Source organism: Gymnoscopelus braueri, assembly GCF_963280865.1.
Source record: "Gymnoscopelus braueri genome assembly, chromosome: 3".
Classification (NCBI taxonomy): domain Eukaryota; kingdom Metazoa; phylum Chordata; class Actinopteri; order Myctophiformes; family Myctophidae; genus Gymnoscopelus; species Gymnoscopelus braueri.
Genome location: NC_137612.1, coordinates 47,413,567 through 47,431,972, shown reverse-complemented (window position 1 = coordinate 47,431,972; position 18,406 = coordinate 47,413,567). Strand labels below are relative to the sequence as shown.

The 18,406-nt window shown below is 39.6% G+C and overlaps 2 protein-coding genes across 7 annotated transcripts in view; one reads left to right on the top strand and one right to left on the bottom strand.

The window, feature by feature from the left end:
- Positions 1 to 18,406, top strand: part of LOC308081637 (small ribosomal subunit protein eS26) — a 127,757-nt gene that overhangs the window by 2,001 nt on the left and 107,350 nt on the right. The gene's annotated exons all lie outside the window — the stretch shown is intronic.
- LOC308082591 (zinc finger protein Eos-like) lies at positions 49 to 15,937 on the bottom strand. 5 transcript variants are annotated; one of them, XM_080424427.1, is made up of 8 exons: positions 15,810 to 15,937; positions 13,793 to 13,840; positions 13,273 to 13,377; positions 12,343 to 12,600; positions 11,297 to 11,464; positions 8,290 to 8,436; positions 7,902 to 8,027; positions 49 to 6,017 (listed from the first exon to the last, which is right to left on the bottom strand). In XM_080424427.1, exons 1-8 carry the CDS (start codon positions 15,826 to 15,828, stop codon positions 5,113 to 5,115), a joined length of 1,776 nt encoding a protein of 591 aa, XP_080280553.1. In that variant the 5' UTR covers positions 15,829 to 15,937; the 3' UTR covers positions 49 to 5,112. The 5 variants fall into 5 exon arrangements, with proteins under 5 accessions (XP_080280553.1, XP_080280555.1, XP_080280554.1 ...); XM_080424429.1 differs by lacking the exon at positions 15,810 to 15,937 and adding an exon at positions 15,238 to 15,275; XM_080424428.1 differs by lacking the exon at positions 15,810 to 15,937 and adding an exon at positions 15,063 to 15,212.

The window sequence follows — 18,406 nt, the reverse complement described above, 5'->3', positions numbered from 1 at the left end:
CCAGTCAAGTATTTTATTTGGAATAATCTCCTTCAGTACAGTACAAAACTTACAGTAGTTTTAAGATTGGGTTACACAAATGTTTAATTACATTGTGATACATTTAAAAAGATTCTGCATTAGTTTAAAGCGATATATGACCATTTACAAAGTTAGGAAGGGCAAAGCAGAGGGAAGTTGTAGGGAACAAACAGTGCAATAGAGAAACTTAAAAAGCAAAACATTTAAACACCACCACAAAACTAGTTGGTAAAATATATTTCATAAGCCCAGTTATGAATTGAATAATGCAAAAGCTTTCACATGGTTATCCTTAATTATTCAGGAAGATGAGATTGATGTGCAGGATAGAATAGCAAACATTGGTACTACATGCACCAGGTTTGAAAGCATTACCACTGACCAGTGTAGCACAATTTGTTAAGCGACGGGAGGGCTGAGCCTGAGTACACGGCAAAGTATTTCCTTAGAAGGCTGGTTAATACAGGATTAGCTGGCCATTAATGGGATAATTTAATCAAAATACTAATGAACTGGCTGCGGTCATTGACTGATTTAGGATCTTAATGATTGGGTTAGAGATGGACTATTTATAAGATGGTCAAAATAAATGATGGCCTGACACTACTTATACAATTAAGCAAAATGAAGTCAACATTTTAAATGGTTTTAAGAATAATTATGGAACATCTAAGGCAAATGGCAGAAAACCCAAATTTACTGCACATAAATCACATTAACAGGAGGCAAGTCACACCTGGGCCACGTAAAAAAGGTAGCCTAAAGAATCCACACAGTGAAGTAATTAAAACAAAATTGGAGTAATCTTTTTACCCATGGAAAAAACATGTTCAAGTGAGATCAAGCAATATGTAATTATAACTTTGGTATCTGACAGAAAGTCACTTAAGTTCTATAAACGAAGGCCAGGATCAAGAAAAATGTGCCAAATGTTTACATCAAACACTAGTTAAGTTGATATTGTATTCTCTTCACCTAACAGTCAGTACATGAGTTAATAAGGCATACTATTTGTGGGTGAAACGATACCTAGTTGGAAAGCAATTTAAGTTGGAGCCTTTGTTGGGATTTAATGTGATGGCAAAAACTGCTAACTGCTTCCACAGAATGGATTCTTCCCAATATGAGTACCGGTATAAATCATAAACTTACAAAGAATCTGCCTAAACTCTACAAACCAACCACTAAAAGTAGTATAACTTATTGAATGTAACATCACTCTTGACCAGAAGGGGTAATATTTGAGGTAAATCTTTCATATTTATTTTGAAAGGGGCAACCATTTATTACCTATACGTTTCTACAACATAAATATTTTTAAAGAAATCATAGCTCTTTTGTAATAAACAAGATCCTGTTGGAAGAGGAGCATTGAAAACTTGGGGAAAATGTACCTCTCAGACTGCTTTAACATTAAACCTATGAATCCATTTCCTTCACCCCAATAATGTGCTTAACAGTACCAAATAGCATTTCTTTGGCTCATAGTTACTATACAGCTGTTTTTCAGTCCAATATATAATTTGTCTACTGTTTGCGCTGTATGGTGGAGACTGTATGGTGGAGACTGTATGGTGGAGACTGGAGACTATCAGTGAAATCATTTTTTACACTTCCACAAAGAACCATGAGGGATACTTTGTGAAGATTCTATACAGAATGGCTGGGTTGATTTAGACCCACAAAACAGAAACAAATTGGTTCAATATAAAACCACTGGTTATTCTTATTAAAATCATTTAAAAGGTTCGTACATACGGTGTTTAAAAAAAAAAAAAAAAAAAAAAATATATATATATATATATATATATATATATATAGTTCAAATGAACATAGTTGACACCACAAATAACCTCCCAAGTAGTATGTATTAAAGAATCACACCAGTTTTTTTTTTATGAAATAAGGTTTCTAAATGTCATTATCACTTTCAGCAGCAACAGCAGTGAGAAGGTCAAGTGAAATTGTATGAGTGGTGATAAATTGATTTGACTCTTGACCATTAGCCAGTGTAGTAGCATGATAAACTGTATGGGTCTGGAACTCATAAACATCACTTGGATATTATATCATTTCCCAGCTTTTGTCAGAATAGCACTAAAGATCCAGCATCAACTACATACTGATATTTTTTACATAATAGCTTGTTTGGATCAGTATGGGATCTGTAACTGACTACTAAAAAGGGGCAGATTCATCAATACAATTTTGCTCCTAAAAACAGATTCAAAATTTGCTATGACATAAGTCATTTTATTTTCTTATTAATGCGATCTTACATATAATTTCCCCATGGAACACAATTGGAATATACTCTCAGTAGAGAGCAAATAATACTGTAACCCAAGTTCAACCTCATGTCTGTCAGGACAATCACAATTTAAAGCTGCCTTGATATGATGACTGCATTATGTACTAATTTAGTACTTTACTTCCTGGTCTAAGTACTGTCTGGATTGGAAGTAATTCATATACAAGTGGATTCACATCTGAATTGTTTGCAGACTCATCCCAATCCTTAAAAGTAAAGTTAATAATTTTATGTCACTGTCCAGATATTTAGAGAATTCCCTGTATGATACATGCTGAAAAAATAAATGGAGCTTAAATGTTGATTTAGGTGTAACCAATTTAACCTGGAATCATTGTATTTTTCAACAATTTGAGATGCACCGTTTTCAAACATTGTCAAGCCTCTAGTAGGGTTGATGGGCCTCAAACTTCATGCTGTTATTGTGTTCAATGCACACGCGACCAAATCACTATATACATGTATATAAAGACTACAATTCACAACCAACTATAAAACATCACATCAATATTATGGTTTACAGTAGCATGTAAACAAGCAGATAGTGATATCTGTAATTGACAGTCTTCTCTTTGGCTCATGTCATCTTTCTTGTTGGTTTAAGCAATTCTTAGACAGGAAACGTCTTTCACTCAACTTTCCCACATCTTTGTAGCAATAAAATAGGCTAAAGGATGGTAAGAGTAAGAGAATATAAAAATGTAAAATAAGCATTTTAATTTCAATTTAGTCTGTGAGGACAGTGGTCAACCACCACGCCAACTCATTCATGCCATAGCAGCAGGTGTCAAATCTCATGCACCTAATCTTTAATAAATACAAAAAGTGCTTCTTTCCCTCACATACTCGTTTCAATCGAAGCAAGGATCTACTTGAATAGGCCTCAGGAAAACAGTGTGCAAAATCCTAATCATGGGACTTTTTGATTATCTGGATTACTCTAGTACTTGGTCAAGCCTTTTTCTCATGATCTTTACTCATTATCTTCAACAATCACATCATCCAAAAAAATCTGTCACACAGACCATGACAGATGGTACTTCATGTCCTTCAAACTTATCAATGAGGTCAGGGTCATGAAAGGCACAATACAATGACAAAACAAATGACACCAAAATCACTTTTAAATACAACATAAATATAATAGTTTTGGTTTGTTTCATGTAGTAAATTAAGGGGAGATTTCGAGGAGACTTTCTATAAATATTAAACACCCTATCCTCTCGATTAAGTAATCTCCAAAATAGTGGCAGTGATACTTTTAATAGCGAATGCCTTTGCACACATTTTTTGAGAAATGTGCAGGTCATAAATGTTATTCTATAAAATAGTTTAATATAATCATTGTATTCTGGCAGGTATCAGTGCAACAAAAGCCATCATAGACAATAAAAACAATTTAACAACACCCCATACCAATCCACATTCACAAGGGAAAAAAGCCTTCATTTTTCACTTTACTTACAAGACAACATGGGGCCTCTCTCTCACACATTCAGGCTACATATACACTAGGACGTTTTTGTTTGAAAACACATACCCTTTGCTACGTTTGCACCTATCATCCACACTATCAGGTGTTTTTGACCCCCTAAAACAGAGACATTTGAAAACACTGCCGACACCGTTTCGTTTTGAAAACTCCGGCACTGCACTTTAGTGTGGACGGGCGGGAATGGAGACCTTTTGAAAACAATCACGCAGACACCCACATTTGTTGACTACCAGTAGTTAATTCAAATGACAGGCATTACTAAGGTGTCTATACAAGCAGCTGTTTGTTGTGCAGTTAAATTCTGCATTTTATAATACTACTACTGTACTACTGCCTACATGCGCAGGAGGAAAGCTACTACTTCCACATGGGGAAGGGAGGAACGACACAAATAGGGCGCCCGTGGATGAAGCCTACATTCATGAACGACATTGTTGTTCGTGTGGACGGAGATGGTTTCCATTTTAAACTCAGTTTCTTTCAGAGAAAACGTCTTAGTGTAGATGCAGCCTCACACTCGCCTCACATACAAACAAAAGTGCATTTCTAATTTGAGGTCACCCCCTCCAACACCTCCATTTGACATAGACCTGGTTTTCTGAGTTTGGTCTGCACATCTGGTATTATAAAACACAATCTACTGCTCACCACAACACCAAACTCAAAAATGTAGGAGTTTAAGGTGCGTTAGGGAATGAATTTGGGGGACAAGTGCTTTTTTGCTTTAAAAAGTACACTACTGTATTCAATTTGTTGTCATTTGCAAGCCCATCAAAGTGCACACTAACAGGTTTTGTTCAGCCTCTTTTTTTTTCTTTTTGCATTATCTCAGTTAAAGTGCAGAAGACGGAAACATTTCAGGTCACAGATATAAATCACATTAGTATAGCATATGTTGTGCACCAGGTCTGAATCCTGGATTAGAAAGCAAAGGTAGACTACCATCAGAGCAAGGCACTTCTGAGGTTAAAAACAAAGTGCATTGACTCTTCGTCTACTTTAGAATAAAATTAATTTGAAAGTGCAAAATTGATCCATTGTTCAAAGTGCATTAAGAATTATTCTTCAATTTAACAAACTACACACTTGAGCTTTTCTAGCATGCATACGAGGGGTCAAGTGTTGCCAGCTAACAGTAGCAATGCCTACTTACACCATCAGCTTCATCCTTTCCCAGCCCCCTTTAAACCCCTTGACTGTATTATGCAGACCAAACCCAGCCAGGTCATAGTCTCAACTTTAAAATAGCCTTAGCTGAAGCAGGTAGTCCAACCCCTCATCCTCCTCAGTCAAGGATGTGCTCTCCACGGACTATGTGTGAAGAGAATTCATAGCGATCCTGGCTGCGGTAGCCACAGATATTACACTCAAAGGGCTGGCGGAAACCGTGGCAACCCATGTGGATGGTGAACATGACATGGTCCAGGAAAAGCACACGGCAGTGCTCACATCGGAAAGACCGGACAGCACGCCCCTCTCCATCTACCACCCGGTAAGCCTCCCTGGAGGTGGAGGAGGGTGCAGTAGGCGAGCTGGGAGTTGGAGCTTGGGTGGCCGGTGGGGCAGCCGGATGACCCCTTTCCTCCCTTTCCACATCTCTGTCTTTGGCAGGGCTAGGACTGTGTCTTTCCCTACTCCTATGTTGCAGGAGAGGAGGAGGCGGTGGGTTGTGGTTGTGGTTGTGGTTGTTAGAGTGGGGGAGGTGAAGATTGTGATGGTGGCTGTTATTGTGGAGCGGCAGAGCTGGAGCAGTATTATTGTATTGTATTGTATCATCTGGCATGCTTTCTGTGTCCGTAGAGTCCTGACAACCATTGCTAGGTGAGGGGGCATGACTTCGGCCTGTAGGGAGGTCTTCGTGGCCCTCCGCTGCCTCCCTTCCCACAACACCCGTAGCCCCCAATCTGGCTCCAGCCCCTGTGCAGTCCAGCCTCGGGCCAAGAGGAGCCATAGAGCTAATGACCGGCCTGATCTCTGATAAACAAGAAGGGTGAGTGGTAGGAAGCCGTAACGGTCGCAAGGTGTCCGAGACCCCTGAACCGCCATTACCTGCCGTCCCCAAGTATTCTCCTCTCAGAGCAGTGAACTGTGGCTGTTCCAGGTCACCATGGTGCATCTCCACGTCTTTATCAAAACCGGCACTGAGCTCGTATGGTGCGTCTGCCAAGCTGAGGCGCATATGCTTCTGTCCTGTAGTGAAGCAACACATTTTCAAATTTTACTTAAATCCTCCATTCTATTTTACATCTTCAGTAAATATTAATAATAACGATAGCTAAATCATGGCCATGTCATTATATGCAGACATCTTCAAAATCTTTCAACATATTAGCCAAACAAAACTTCTACAAGCTATTTCCGCTTCTTCTTTTTTTAAGAATAAATTATAACGCTCCTGGATCGGTTGAGACATCCACTACACTTTTGGCATGTTTTCTATTTAGACAATAAGGATGGCCAAAGGGAGCAAAGGGAAAACCATTTCTTTTGTTGAGAAAAGATGTTTGCAGTCCATTGGAGTTAAGCACTCTGAAAGGCCTGAATACACCTGGCTGACAACAGCAGGCTTCCCAAGAGGCAGGAGTTGGCAGTGATACCCTGTAGAGATGATACTGATATGGCTGATATCTCTCTAGAATCCAGGATATTTAATTTCCATTCATTTCCATTCCATTGAATGTGTTTTGGGTTTCTGTCAAATACTTTGATGATGTAAGGAGGAACATGCTGTATGGCTCAATAAGGTTAGGGAAATTAGCTTGGGCAACAAACAAACTTTAGTGCACTGTGTTCTAAGTCATATCATCGTATCAAATCATGACATCCAGGTTATCAACAGCACTGCACCCCTCCTGGGTGGATTCATTATGATACAAAGTCGTGATCGAAGAGCTACAGATTATCCAGTTGAAAACCAAAATTGATGGCTACTACAGTAATGTGAACTTTTGTTGCACTTTTTTTTTAAATATAGGCTATATGTTTAGCAGTAGTGTCAATCAGTGTAATATTATTATCCCATGATGACTATATCAACAACAAAAATTCCTCTGCTACATGCCACATGCCCCTTTCCCTACATAAAAACTCAAGTGCATGCTGATTGGCTCAAACTTGACCAACTGCAGGCAACAGCCAAGTGGCGATAGATTTTTGGCAGATGCTAGGTGTCAGTAGCCAACAACGCTATATGCACCCAGGGTGGAATAGTCAATTTGCTATTTACACCCAGGCAGTCATTAGATACTTTAGGTGTATAATGTACTGTAATAGATACTGAAGGTGTATATGTACTGTATGAATAGAAACAGCATCCGAGTCCCAATCTACTGCACAGCGTAAATAGCCGAATAGCTGCCGTGTGACTATTCTGACCCGGGATCAAATAGACAAGCCGTTGATTAAAAACGAAAAAACGAATCTGGCGACTGGTTTAACCCATTGATACCTGGAACGCATCTGTGTCACTTTTAGATTTCTTTAGGCTATTCAAAAATAGCAGATATACAAGCTCATAGCGCGGCACCGAGTGCCGCGCTACGAGCTTGTATATCTGCTATTTTTGAAAAATCTCGAAAAAGAAATTTGAGATTTTTTTCAAAAAACTGTTAGGATTTAGAAGACATTACTAGAATCTTCTCAGGTCTCAATGGGTTAACTGTAGCCAAAAATATACACACCTAGCAGACGACCTCCAACACTTGGGATAAATTATTTTGCTGTCGGCCAGGTGTGTTTTGGATGGCAGCATCACTAGCTAAATTATTAAATGATCTGAGGTATTTTTTGATCTATGCATTTATTTCCATGTCTGTCATGAATTCAACTCCAGTGCAGATACCAGATAATGCATGTCTTTGGAGAAGCACACATCTCCCAAAATAACAGCATCACATTGAAAAAAAAGTCAAAAAAGTGCTCAACACAGCTAGATATTTCAATTTGACCACTGAAAATATAGCGTTTGAAAACCTAGAACCCTCATAAGAGTTCAGCCGTGCATGACAGTCATATCAAGACCTAACTTCTGTGGGTTTTTTCACCTTGCTTCTCTGATTGAAATCAAGTGCTCACCTACAAATTTCTGTGGTGTGGATCTTTTGCGTTTGGCGTTTGCAAGCCGATCGATGAATGCCATCTTGTTTGAGGAAGGTTGCAACAGAGATTCTGGCATAAACTCTAGCTCCCTCATGTCCTCTCCTGCAGAGGGGATGACAACATCCTATGTTATTTTTGTATAATTTGCTATGAATAGTATTAAATTTGATTTTGTGAGGGGAATGAAACTACATAGAATTAATGACAGAGAGGGGTTCTGTGAAATACAAAATCACCTATTTAGGAGCCATTTGCATTTAAAAAAAGATATATATTGTACATTATAGTTTCGTGTGAGATGTGTATTGCAGCTCTGCCTTGTCTTTGTTGCGCTGCATCACTGTGGCTGCTATGAACAGTCTACCTGGATTGTGAGAACCAGGCTGCAGTGTCTCCAGGCTCTGTAGGTAGCTGTGGCAGCGTTCGCGGTGTTCCTCCAGGGTGCTCTGCTGCTTGTAGCTGCGACCACAGTAACTGCACTTATAGGGTTTCCCTACCATGGGAGAGGACACTGGAAACAGACAAATGGCACTGCATTTATTACTCAACAAAAAACTAAATGAGATCACTGTTTAAGTGCTGTATGTGGCCATGTAATAATAATCACACAAATAATAGCCACTTAACAATATCATGGTCAGTGTGTGGCAAAGCTTATAGAGCCGGCCCAGCCAATAGGCAGATTAGGCAATTGCCTAGAGCGCTATGAGGCTGGGGGGCGCCAACCAAGCTTCTGGGGGTCCCTGGAACTAAATATTTTGAGATGGGGGTCCGCAGCCAAATACAAATAATTTTGGGGGTCCTTGACCTTGACATGAAAAAGTTTGAGCACCACTGATATAGCAACATAAGTGTTTCAAAAAACTGTTAGAAGACATTTGTAGAATCGGCCTCAGGTCTTAACGGGTTAATCGGGCAGTTCATGGTTTGATCTCCAGGTGCTCCTGGCTTCGTGTTGTAGAAGTGTCCTTGAACAAGACTGAATCCCATTGAACAAGACTGAATCCCGGATGAGCAGGTTGGCGCCTTGCATGGTTGCGCTATCGGTGTTAGAAAGTGTGAATGCAATGCACATTGTATTCAATTCATCTTCACAGTAAATTCCTCAGCATTAATTTAACTCTGAGGTAGGGCTGAAACTATCGATTTTTTTCTTAACCGTTATTCTAACGATTAATCTCTCTCTCTCTCTCTTGAGATTACTCTTAATATATAATAGTTTTCAATTTCTAGCCTTGATGACCATGCAGTCTTATGCGAAGCTTAAAATGTAAATTATATAGAGTGTTATTTAGACACAGTGTTGCAATGCTGAATTGGAACGTGGTTGCACTCTGACGCGCATGTCGCTTAACACCTACACTACAGGTCACACAATGGACAATTGATATGCATCTGGGCTCATTCCTATGTTAATCCTCCTGGTGTGAGTCGGGAGCCTTTGTAAACTTTGTTAAGGTGTGAATTTAAAGTCGGTTTAAATCTATGCGTGTGCCTGCGCGTGCGCCTGGTCAAATAGGTTCCTGCACGGCGTGCAAGGCCGTCCCATGCCATGAGCAATGCAACCCTGTTTAGACAGATGCCAGGTAAAATCCTGCCAAAAAGTAGTTCCCGCGGCTATGGGCCGGTACTGTTGTATCCTGTTGGTAAACCCAGTACACACCACAAAGCTATGTCAAGCAATCTGTATGCATTGCACCTTGTATTTGTAATGTTTAACACCCTATCATTTTAAAGAGGAAGTGTAATTTATCAACAACACAGATAGATACTTTGTTGATCAAGAATGAAATTGAAATGAAATTTCACTCCATATGGGTGAGCCATGAATATATTTTTATTTTGTCCAATCTGTATGGAAGATTATGTTAATACAATATAACTTATACAATTGGGGTGGTTGTATTTGGTCTCCCTGCTCTTCTATTACATTTAGATCCTGTGTCTAGGTTAGACACAATCACGTTTCTGAAATTGACTAAAATTTTGGCCATTTCTCCCCTGAGCAAGCGGGCAGGCTCTATTAGCTCAGTGGTAAAAATGTCAGCTCTTGCTCAGGAGACCTGGGTTCAAATCCAGGGTAGAACAGGAAAGTTACATAGTGCAGCTTTAAGAACACTGCAAAGAAAAATCACCCACTTTCCACCTGTTGCTGTGCTGTAACAATAAAGATGATTCTGATTGATTTTATTTTATACACTTTGTATACTGTACCATCTACAGTATATTGTTGTAATTACTGCTTTTGCATTTCCCTGTTTTTTTCCTGATTCTGTTTGATCGACTGTCTCATTTCACATACCGTTGTAAAGTGCTTGGTAAATTAGTTTAAAAAAGTGCTGAAAGGAGATCACCCCAAAAATTACTTATTTTCTATCAATTACACACCCCATGAAGCCTTGATTTCATGGATTTATTTTAGTTTTTGTTGCATTCCTAAGACAATAATTTGATGACCGTGTGTATTTCCGGTAGGAGACACAAATAATCTACTTTGTGTCTCCTACCGGATACATTAGCCGGTAGGAGACAGGAATCAAATTATTAGCTTAGGAATGCGACAAAAACAAAAGAGAATCCATGGATTCAAGGCTTCATAGGGTGTGCAATTGATAGAAAATAAGTCATTTTTTGGGTGAACTCCTCCTTTAATAAATAGCATTATTATCATCATGAAGACCAATCTCTATGTTCACTATTTGTGGCAGCAAATGTATAAACAGATTTATAAATACCACAATTTGGGCTATCATCTACTACTGTAAATACTGAACATGAATCCCCAAATGTCAGCTACAAAGCCCCATTTAGCTTCAAGAAGTCCACAGGAGATAATGTCATAAAAACAGACTTTTAAACCATTGTGGAACTGAAATCTATTTGAACCTAAGAATGGTTGTGTAATGAGGCCTACATGTTTCATGTAGGCTTGGGTTGTATCTATTCTTTAAAACCTTCCTGCGTTTCACTAGGGTATATGGTATATGACTGTATTTGTGTAGGGGGGAAAAAGTAAAAGCTGTACTGGGAGGCTGGGCTGAACAGAGATGATGTGTGGGTGTTGGTGGCAGCATACTGCCAGTTGAATAGAATCATGTAGCTAATAAACTGCTTTTGTAGTTGTAAGAAGTAATCTCAAGATAAAGTTGTATGCGGCAATATTTTAATGATGCTGTGCACTGCATCACCATAATACTGCATCTCTGTATCAGTTTAATAAAGAGAGGACCATCTGTATTTTTTAACGGTACTGAAAAGCATACCTTGTGGATTTCTAAATACCTTGGTAAACGTAATACCTCGATACCTCCCAAGCCTAGTTTCATGAACACAAATTTGAACATGTCTGGATGTGTGAGAATCTCTCTCACCAGAATGAGTGCGAAGGTGTCCAGTGAGAGCATCCCGTCTACGGCAGGCATAGCTGCAGAAGGGGCATTTAAACGGCTTCTCCCCCGAGTGCAGCTTAATGTGACGAAGCAGGTTCCCCTTCTGAGTGAAGGAGGCGCCGCACTGATTACACTGGAATGGCCGCTCACCTGTGGGTAAATCAAACCTATGAACTTAAATATCTTATTGAATGAAGGTGTCTGGTGTGATGTCCCCCAACTGATCAGTGCAATGCACCAGTTAAGGGCGATTTATTTTACACTTGGTTGTGCAGTGTCACAGTCACACACCGAAAATAACTGAAAAAGAATTTGGTCTACTGAAAAACCCATTAAAACCGGGAAAGCATTCGTGTAATTTTAGATATACAGTATACTGTATACATAGCACATTGGTTCTCTCATATTTTATACTTTGACTATTAAAAAATAGCAGATCAACAAGCTCATAGCGCGACACTTTGTGCCGTGCTATGAGCTTGTAGATCTGCTATTTTTAAATTGTGAACATTTTTGCAAATCTTTGAATATATATATATTTTTGTGGGGGGTTTTCTGGGGGTTCCTGGAACAAAGCATTTTGAGATGGGGGCTCCATGGTCAAATAAATATAATTTTGGGGGTCCTTGCCATGAAAACGTTTGAGAACCACTGGTATGGCAACATAGGTTTGTCAGAACACTGTTAGGATTTAGAAGACATTTTTAGAATCTGCCTCAGGTCTTAATGGGTTAATGGAACATATGGCTACAGTGTGACTGGATTTCTCCATTTTCCCAACTCAAAACCAGCCATATATATATATAAATGCTAATGCTTCTAATTATATGGCTGTCAATAAAATGACAAGAGCATGAGGCTGGAAAAAATACCAACTCCACAAATCTAAATTGAGCTGTATATTACATGCCATATCAATCATTATGGTGGCCATAACTCGCCACTACTGCTCGACAATCATTGTTGTATCACTAGTTGTATTGTATTTTCCTACAATGTAAGAAGTAATCAATTCATTGATCACTCACCTGTGTGGCTGCGCTTGTGCACCATGAGGACGTTGGGCCCAATGCAGATCATTCCACAGATGTCACACTTAAGCTTCCCATTTGGCAGTCTGGTTGCTCCTGCTGACAAGCCCTCTGGACTGGTAAGCTCCCTATAGCCACCACCAGGCTCACCGCCCTGCTCCGTACCACCCTCCTCACCCCACTCCCCTTTCACATCCTCGGTACCGCGACTTGGCTCTTCTTCATCACTGTACAGCTCCACTTTAATGGAGTTGGCTATAACCACAAGAGGAAAACTAATTAAAAGGAGGAATATCAGCGACTTTGAGGTACACAGAAAGTAGCAAAAAAGTTATTCTAATTAATTATGAAAATACATAAATAAAATGCTGTGTACATTCATTATTTGTACATTTGGAAAATGTCATGACACAAAAGAAGAAAGTCTGAACTTATCGAACTGTAATAGTCACTCTTAGAACTATTTTGAAGTTTGGAAGTGCTCGTTGGAAATCACTCAACGGTCCTGCGTACCACCTGTTTCGAAATCGCACATAATGCAGGAGACAGCAGGACGTGGCGTTATTGAAAACGAATGCTTCCAAACTCCAACACACAAACAGAAAAATAATCACCTGCACGGAATAGTAGCTCATAACATGTCTACTGTGGATTTTTATGAAACTAAAACTTTCCAGATAGAAAGAGGATAATTCAAGCTTTCCGTACAGCTGCAATGTTGGTGAGTTTAACGTTGACTAATACAATCAGATAGGAGAGGTTTAGATGTATGGGCTGTCAAGGGTTGGTATTGCAACTCTAGATTCCAGATATTAAAAACAGGATCTAGAGTTGCTTGCGGCTATACAGTATGGTGCAAAGGAAAGATTGTAATGAAGTGTGGCATATTCATTGTTCTATGTTTTATGCATTAATTCACACACTGACCACTGAGGGGGCGACTTGGAGAGGCGTGCTGGCTGTTGGGGGTGCTCACTGTTGGACCTCCAAGGGGCCCAGAAAACTCCCTCTCCATTGAGGAGTCCCCACTAGCTGCATTCCAAAAGGAAAAAAAAAACATTGTTATGTGGTCACTTCAAAGACATGACTGCTGTAGAAGGTATGTTCTCTAAAAGAGCACCTAACAGGTGTCTGCAATTAGTAACTGGCCCCTGTAAAAAGTCTAAACTTATCACCGGAAATCACCCCTTCCCACCCCCGAACTGTTAACTGTACATATTTTTCTTTTTTAATACTACTCGTATATATGATGTTTTGCATATTATTGCTTGTCTTGTATTGATGTCTCGATGAATTGAATACACAGGACCACAATGGAAATAAGCCATGGGCTTTAGCATCCTTTTGTATAAATCTGTACCTCTGTGCCTTTTTTGCAAACTGTTAATAAAGTATTCACTCAATCAATCAAATGTCTGTGAGTCATGAAAAGAGCCACAATGTTCACCTGATATGTAGGACCGGCCATTGCAGTCATCACCATCCATACTCATAGCTGAATATAAAAATAGCAAATGATTAAGATTTTAAAAATAAAAAATAAAAAATATATATAACAGAATAACAACAGAATCGTCATGTTAAAATCAAAATTGGGCAGAAATGCTTTCTTTTATTTTTTGTAGAAAGAAAAATATATATACTCAAGTAAGCGTGCTAGTATGTATGGTTCTCAAACCAAAAAAACGTATTTGTCAGTTAACTCACAAATCGAATATAACAGAATATAACTGTTGTTGCTGTCGGGACCCCGATGTGGTCCCCAAATTATTTTGGGGGGTCCCCAGATGATTAGCTTAATGTCCAACATTGTTTTCTCACTCAACAGTAAACAAACCAACATACAGTGTGAGTGTATACAGGGAATCTGATTCTGCACATTTCTAAAGTTACAATTTAATGACCTTTTAAGATATTTTTAATACCAAAGTGTCAAATATTACATATGAAAGAGGCAAACATTGTGAAAATAGCAAATCTACAAGCTCACAACGCCTCATAGTGAGCTTGTAGATCTGCTATGTTCACACTGTTTATCTGTGGAAACAAAAATGTAATGCCTACAATTCCTAGTGCTTGTCAGGATGGGGGGTCCCCAGTTCAAATATAATTATTTTGGGGGGTCGATCACGGCCTGAAAAGTTTGGGAACCCTTGCCTTAAATGACACACACACACACACACACACACACACACACACACACAAATGTGTTCAACCTGTAACATTAGCTAGCTCGATGCAAACGTTAACACATGTAACAATATAATTATGACATTAGCTATATTAGCTAACATCGCTTCCTGATCAACTTGACCACAGCCATTGGCAGTGAACAGAAATATGGCTCCGCTGACGACAAGCTGCATGATCTCTCATATTTAATACTTTGGCTATTAAAAAAAATAGCAGATCTACGAGATCATAGCGCGGCACGCTTGTAGATCTGCTATTTTTGAAAAATCGTGAAGCTGATAAACAACAACAACAACAACATGGGAATAAACAAGCTAGCATCAGCACGATATTAAATGACACCGACTATGTTCTATGTTTGACAGTAAATAATAGCACACCACGTTGCTAACGCTATTGTCCAGTCGCCCATACAGTGTCCTGTCCAGACAGACGTCGTTGATCGGCCTTTTAATAAGGCTAACGTTATGCTAATGCTGCACGTTAAACCACAGACAGTCAACACAGACAGAACAACATCTTACTGGAGCTAAAGTTGCAGTGAAGTTCACTTGTTCCACGCTGCTGTCAGTCACACTAACGTGGCTGTAAAACGTGACCCTTTGGGTTTGACCAGCTGATCACACCGACCCTCCCGCAGCGATAACCACGTTGATCATTTAGCAACGGCCAAAAAAAGCAAGCATTCATTAAGCTAACCTTAGCTATAATCACAGCCAATGTTTCCTAAACGGTTGCTATGGCACCCATACTGCCTCTCCAGTGTTGCCAGGTTTTGCGAGGGAAACAAAGCAACAGGTCTATGAAAACAAGCCCTAAAGAGCCACATGAGCACTTTAAACTTTCAAAAACTCTTGCAAGAAACTGTGGAATATTTGGAACAATTTTTTGAAACTTTCTAACAACACAAATGCTCCCTGGCACAAAACGTTTATGAAAATATTTGAGAACCATCACTTTAAATAATAATTAAAAAACATTTGGAAGCAAGCCTAAATAAGCAACTACACGTTAGAAACCAGCCCAAAAAAACACAACCCGCAATACAACCACCAATATTTACAAGCAACTATGCAGAAAAACAAGCAAAACGTCGCTTATAATACGCGGACATGGCAACCCTGCCACTGCCTTCCAGAATGCTATGCTAACTAGCTACACAACAAGTCAGCTAGCTCATGATGTGTGTTCTCTATTAACTTCATCAGCATGATGATGACACCAGATCGGCTGCTTCTGGACGCGGCGATCCATCGGTGAAGGTTTCTTACCTGTCTCGGCCGTTTCCATGACTTAATGTAATAATCCTTGTTTTTGTTTTGTTTTCTTTGCTCTGCTGGTTTTCTCTTATGACGACATCATCTCGTCTCCTCTCCCAGCAGCGTTCACTTCAACCTCCAACTGTAGAACGAGTTCCGGTTCTGATGGACCAACGACGTCCATCCATCATCACCCAGCAGCAGCATCCTTATCACTCATCGCCACGTTTTTACATCAACCACTTTACCCCCGGTGTCCCTATACTTGTGGCATGTCATTATAGGCAAATAATAATAATCATAGTAATAATAATAATAATAATAATCAAGAGCTTCTAGACTAGATCTGCTATTTTCGGCCTATGTTCAAGAGGTTATTACTGGTTAATGTAAAATAAGAATCCTATCACACAAAGATTTGGCGACCCCCCTGTAGTAACTCTGAGGACCCCCTAGGGGTCCCGGACCCCTTGTTGAAGACCCCTGGTTTACACACATGTTTTTGAATAGGGCTTAAGTGGTTTTAAAAAAACACATTCCAATTCACAGGGATTCCTTGCCAAAGTGATACAGAACCATTTACAAATTATGGTAATCGTTTTCCAGCACCACTCAGATTAATCAAATCACATGAATGCAGAGAAGCCTAGTGGACTGTCATTACATATGTCTAATGAGTAATAAATATAATAATTAGGTGTTAAGAGATAACCCAATATGTGTTGTAATGATTTCTTACCTATCCTGTATGCCTGCATCTTAAGTTCATAAATCTTTGTTATATCATTGCATTGTAGTAGAAACCTGTCTTTTCATTGTTAGATTTCATGTAAGCTCCTGTCCCAAACTGTGTTATAGGAATTTACTGTATATAAACAACTCTGTGTTGGTTCTCAGAATGGGCTGGTGGTCTGTCTGTTGGGTCTCCATACAGAATGGATGGATTGGATATACATGGCATACAAATGTTTATCTAGCAGAATACAAACAAGGGCTTGGCTAAAGTTTCAGGTGATGTTTTTCCCCAGAGACATCAGCATATACTGTACGTATGGTAGGGTAACAGGAAAGGTGGGCATCAAAACATTCTGGGCACCTAGGAAGAGTGGGCACTTTGGGGTGAGAAGAGTGGGCACTAGGGAAATCTGGGCACCGAAACAGAGTGGACACTGGACACTAGGAAGAGTGGGCACTTGGGAAATGTGGGCACCAGACCTGCACCTGTGTATTACTGGAATGCAACTACATTTGGATGACTGAGGTTAGGTTAGGAATAGTTTTACTAAAAGGTGCCCAGTCTACCCCCATAAGGTGCCCACTCTTCTCACCCTAGTCTCTCTTCCCTAGTGTCCAGTCTTCTCCCACAAAATGGTGCCCAGATTTCCCTAGTGCCCACTTTTCCTGTATTTGTATGTAGTATTTACATGTCTTCCATCAATTACATTTTAACTTTTTACTTGGTGGGCAATAATCTGCAAACATTACATTACGGTCATTTAGCAGACACTTTTATCCAAAGCGACTTACAATAAGTGCATTCAACATAGGTAGGCAAGAGAAAACTACTAATCACGGAAGTCGGAAGTGCATTCTCTTCTAAAACAAGCAACTAAGAGTATACCTAGCGCTAAGGTAAAAGTGCAATATATCAGTTACCTACTTTCTTAAACAGATGAGACAAATAGGAAAATCTAATGAGCAAGAGCTAAAACCAATAAGTGTATACAAAATAAACAAGAACCAATAAAACAAGAGCTCATACAAATAACTGACAACAAGTAGGCAAGGCTAAATGGAAGGGTCAGGGTCAGGGTAGTGTTTCCTGAAGAGGTGAGTTTTCAGCCTGCGGCGAAAGATGGGCAGTGACTCTGCTGTCCTGACATCAGTGGGGAGTTCATTCCACCACTGTGGGGCCAGAACAGAAAAAAGCTGTGACCTCGTAGATCGGCCAGAAGGACCACTGAGCGACAGTGAAACCAGTCGCCCCGAGGCGGCAGACCGAAGTGGTCGGAAAACACTGCCAGGGCTGCCTTTATAGTCCTTGAGATGTGATGGGCCTTCTCCCAGACACTTGATTGGACTAGCCTGCTTAACTGCTCAACTGCTTTAAGCCTACTGCTTCAAACACAAATACTAAAACAAACAACTAATACAAACTAACAACAGCCTACTGCTTAAAGCACTAATATACTTAAGCACTCAAAGTACAACTAATAGCAACCTGTTAGATAAGAAAATCCTATACTTAGACTACACCAGATGAGTTCAGTAGCTCAGGTCTCTCCAGAGTTTGAAAGGGCACTGAAGAAAACACTGCCTTTATAGTCCTTGAGATGTGATGGGCCTTCTCCCTGACACTTAGCAAGGCACTTGATTGGGCTAGCCTGCTTAACTGCTCAACTGCTTTAAGCCTACTGCTTCAAACACAAATACTAATACAAACTAACAACAGCCTACCACTTAAAGCACTAATATACTTAAGCACTCAAAGTACAACTAATAGCAAAAATTACATTTAGATTAACTCGGTTCCACAGACAAATATTGTGAAAATAGCCTATGTACGAGCTTGTAGATTTGCTATTTTAATTTTTTTTTACCTCTTACAT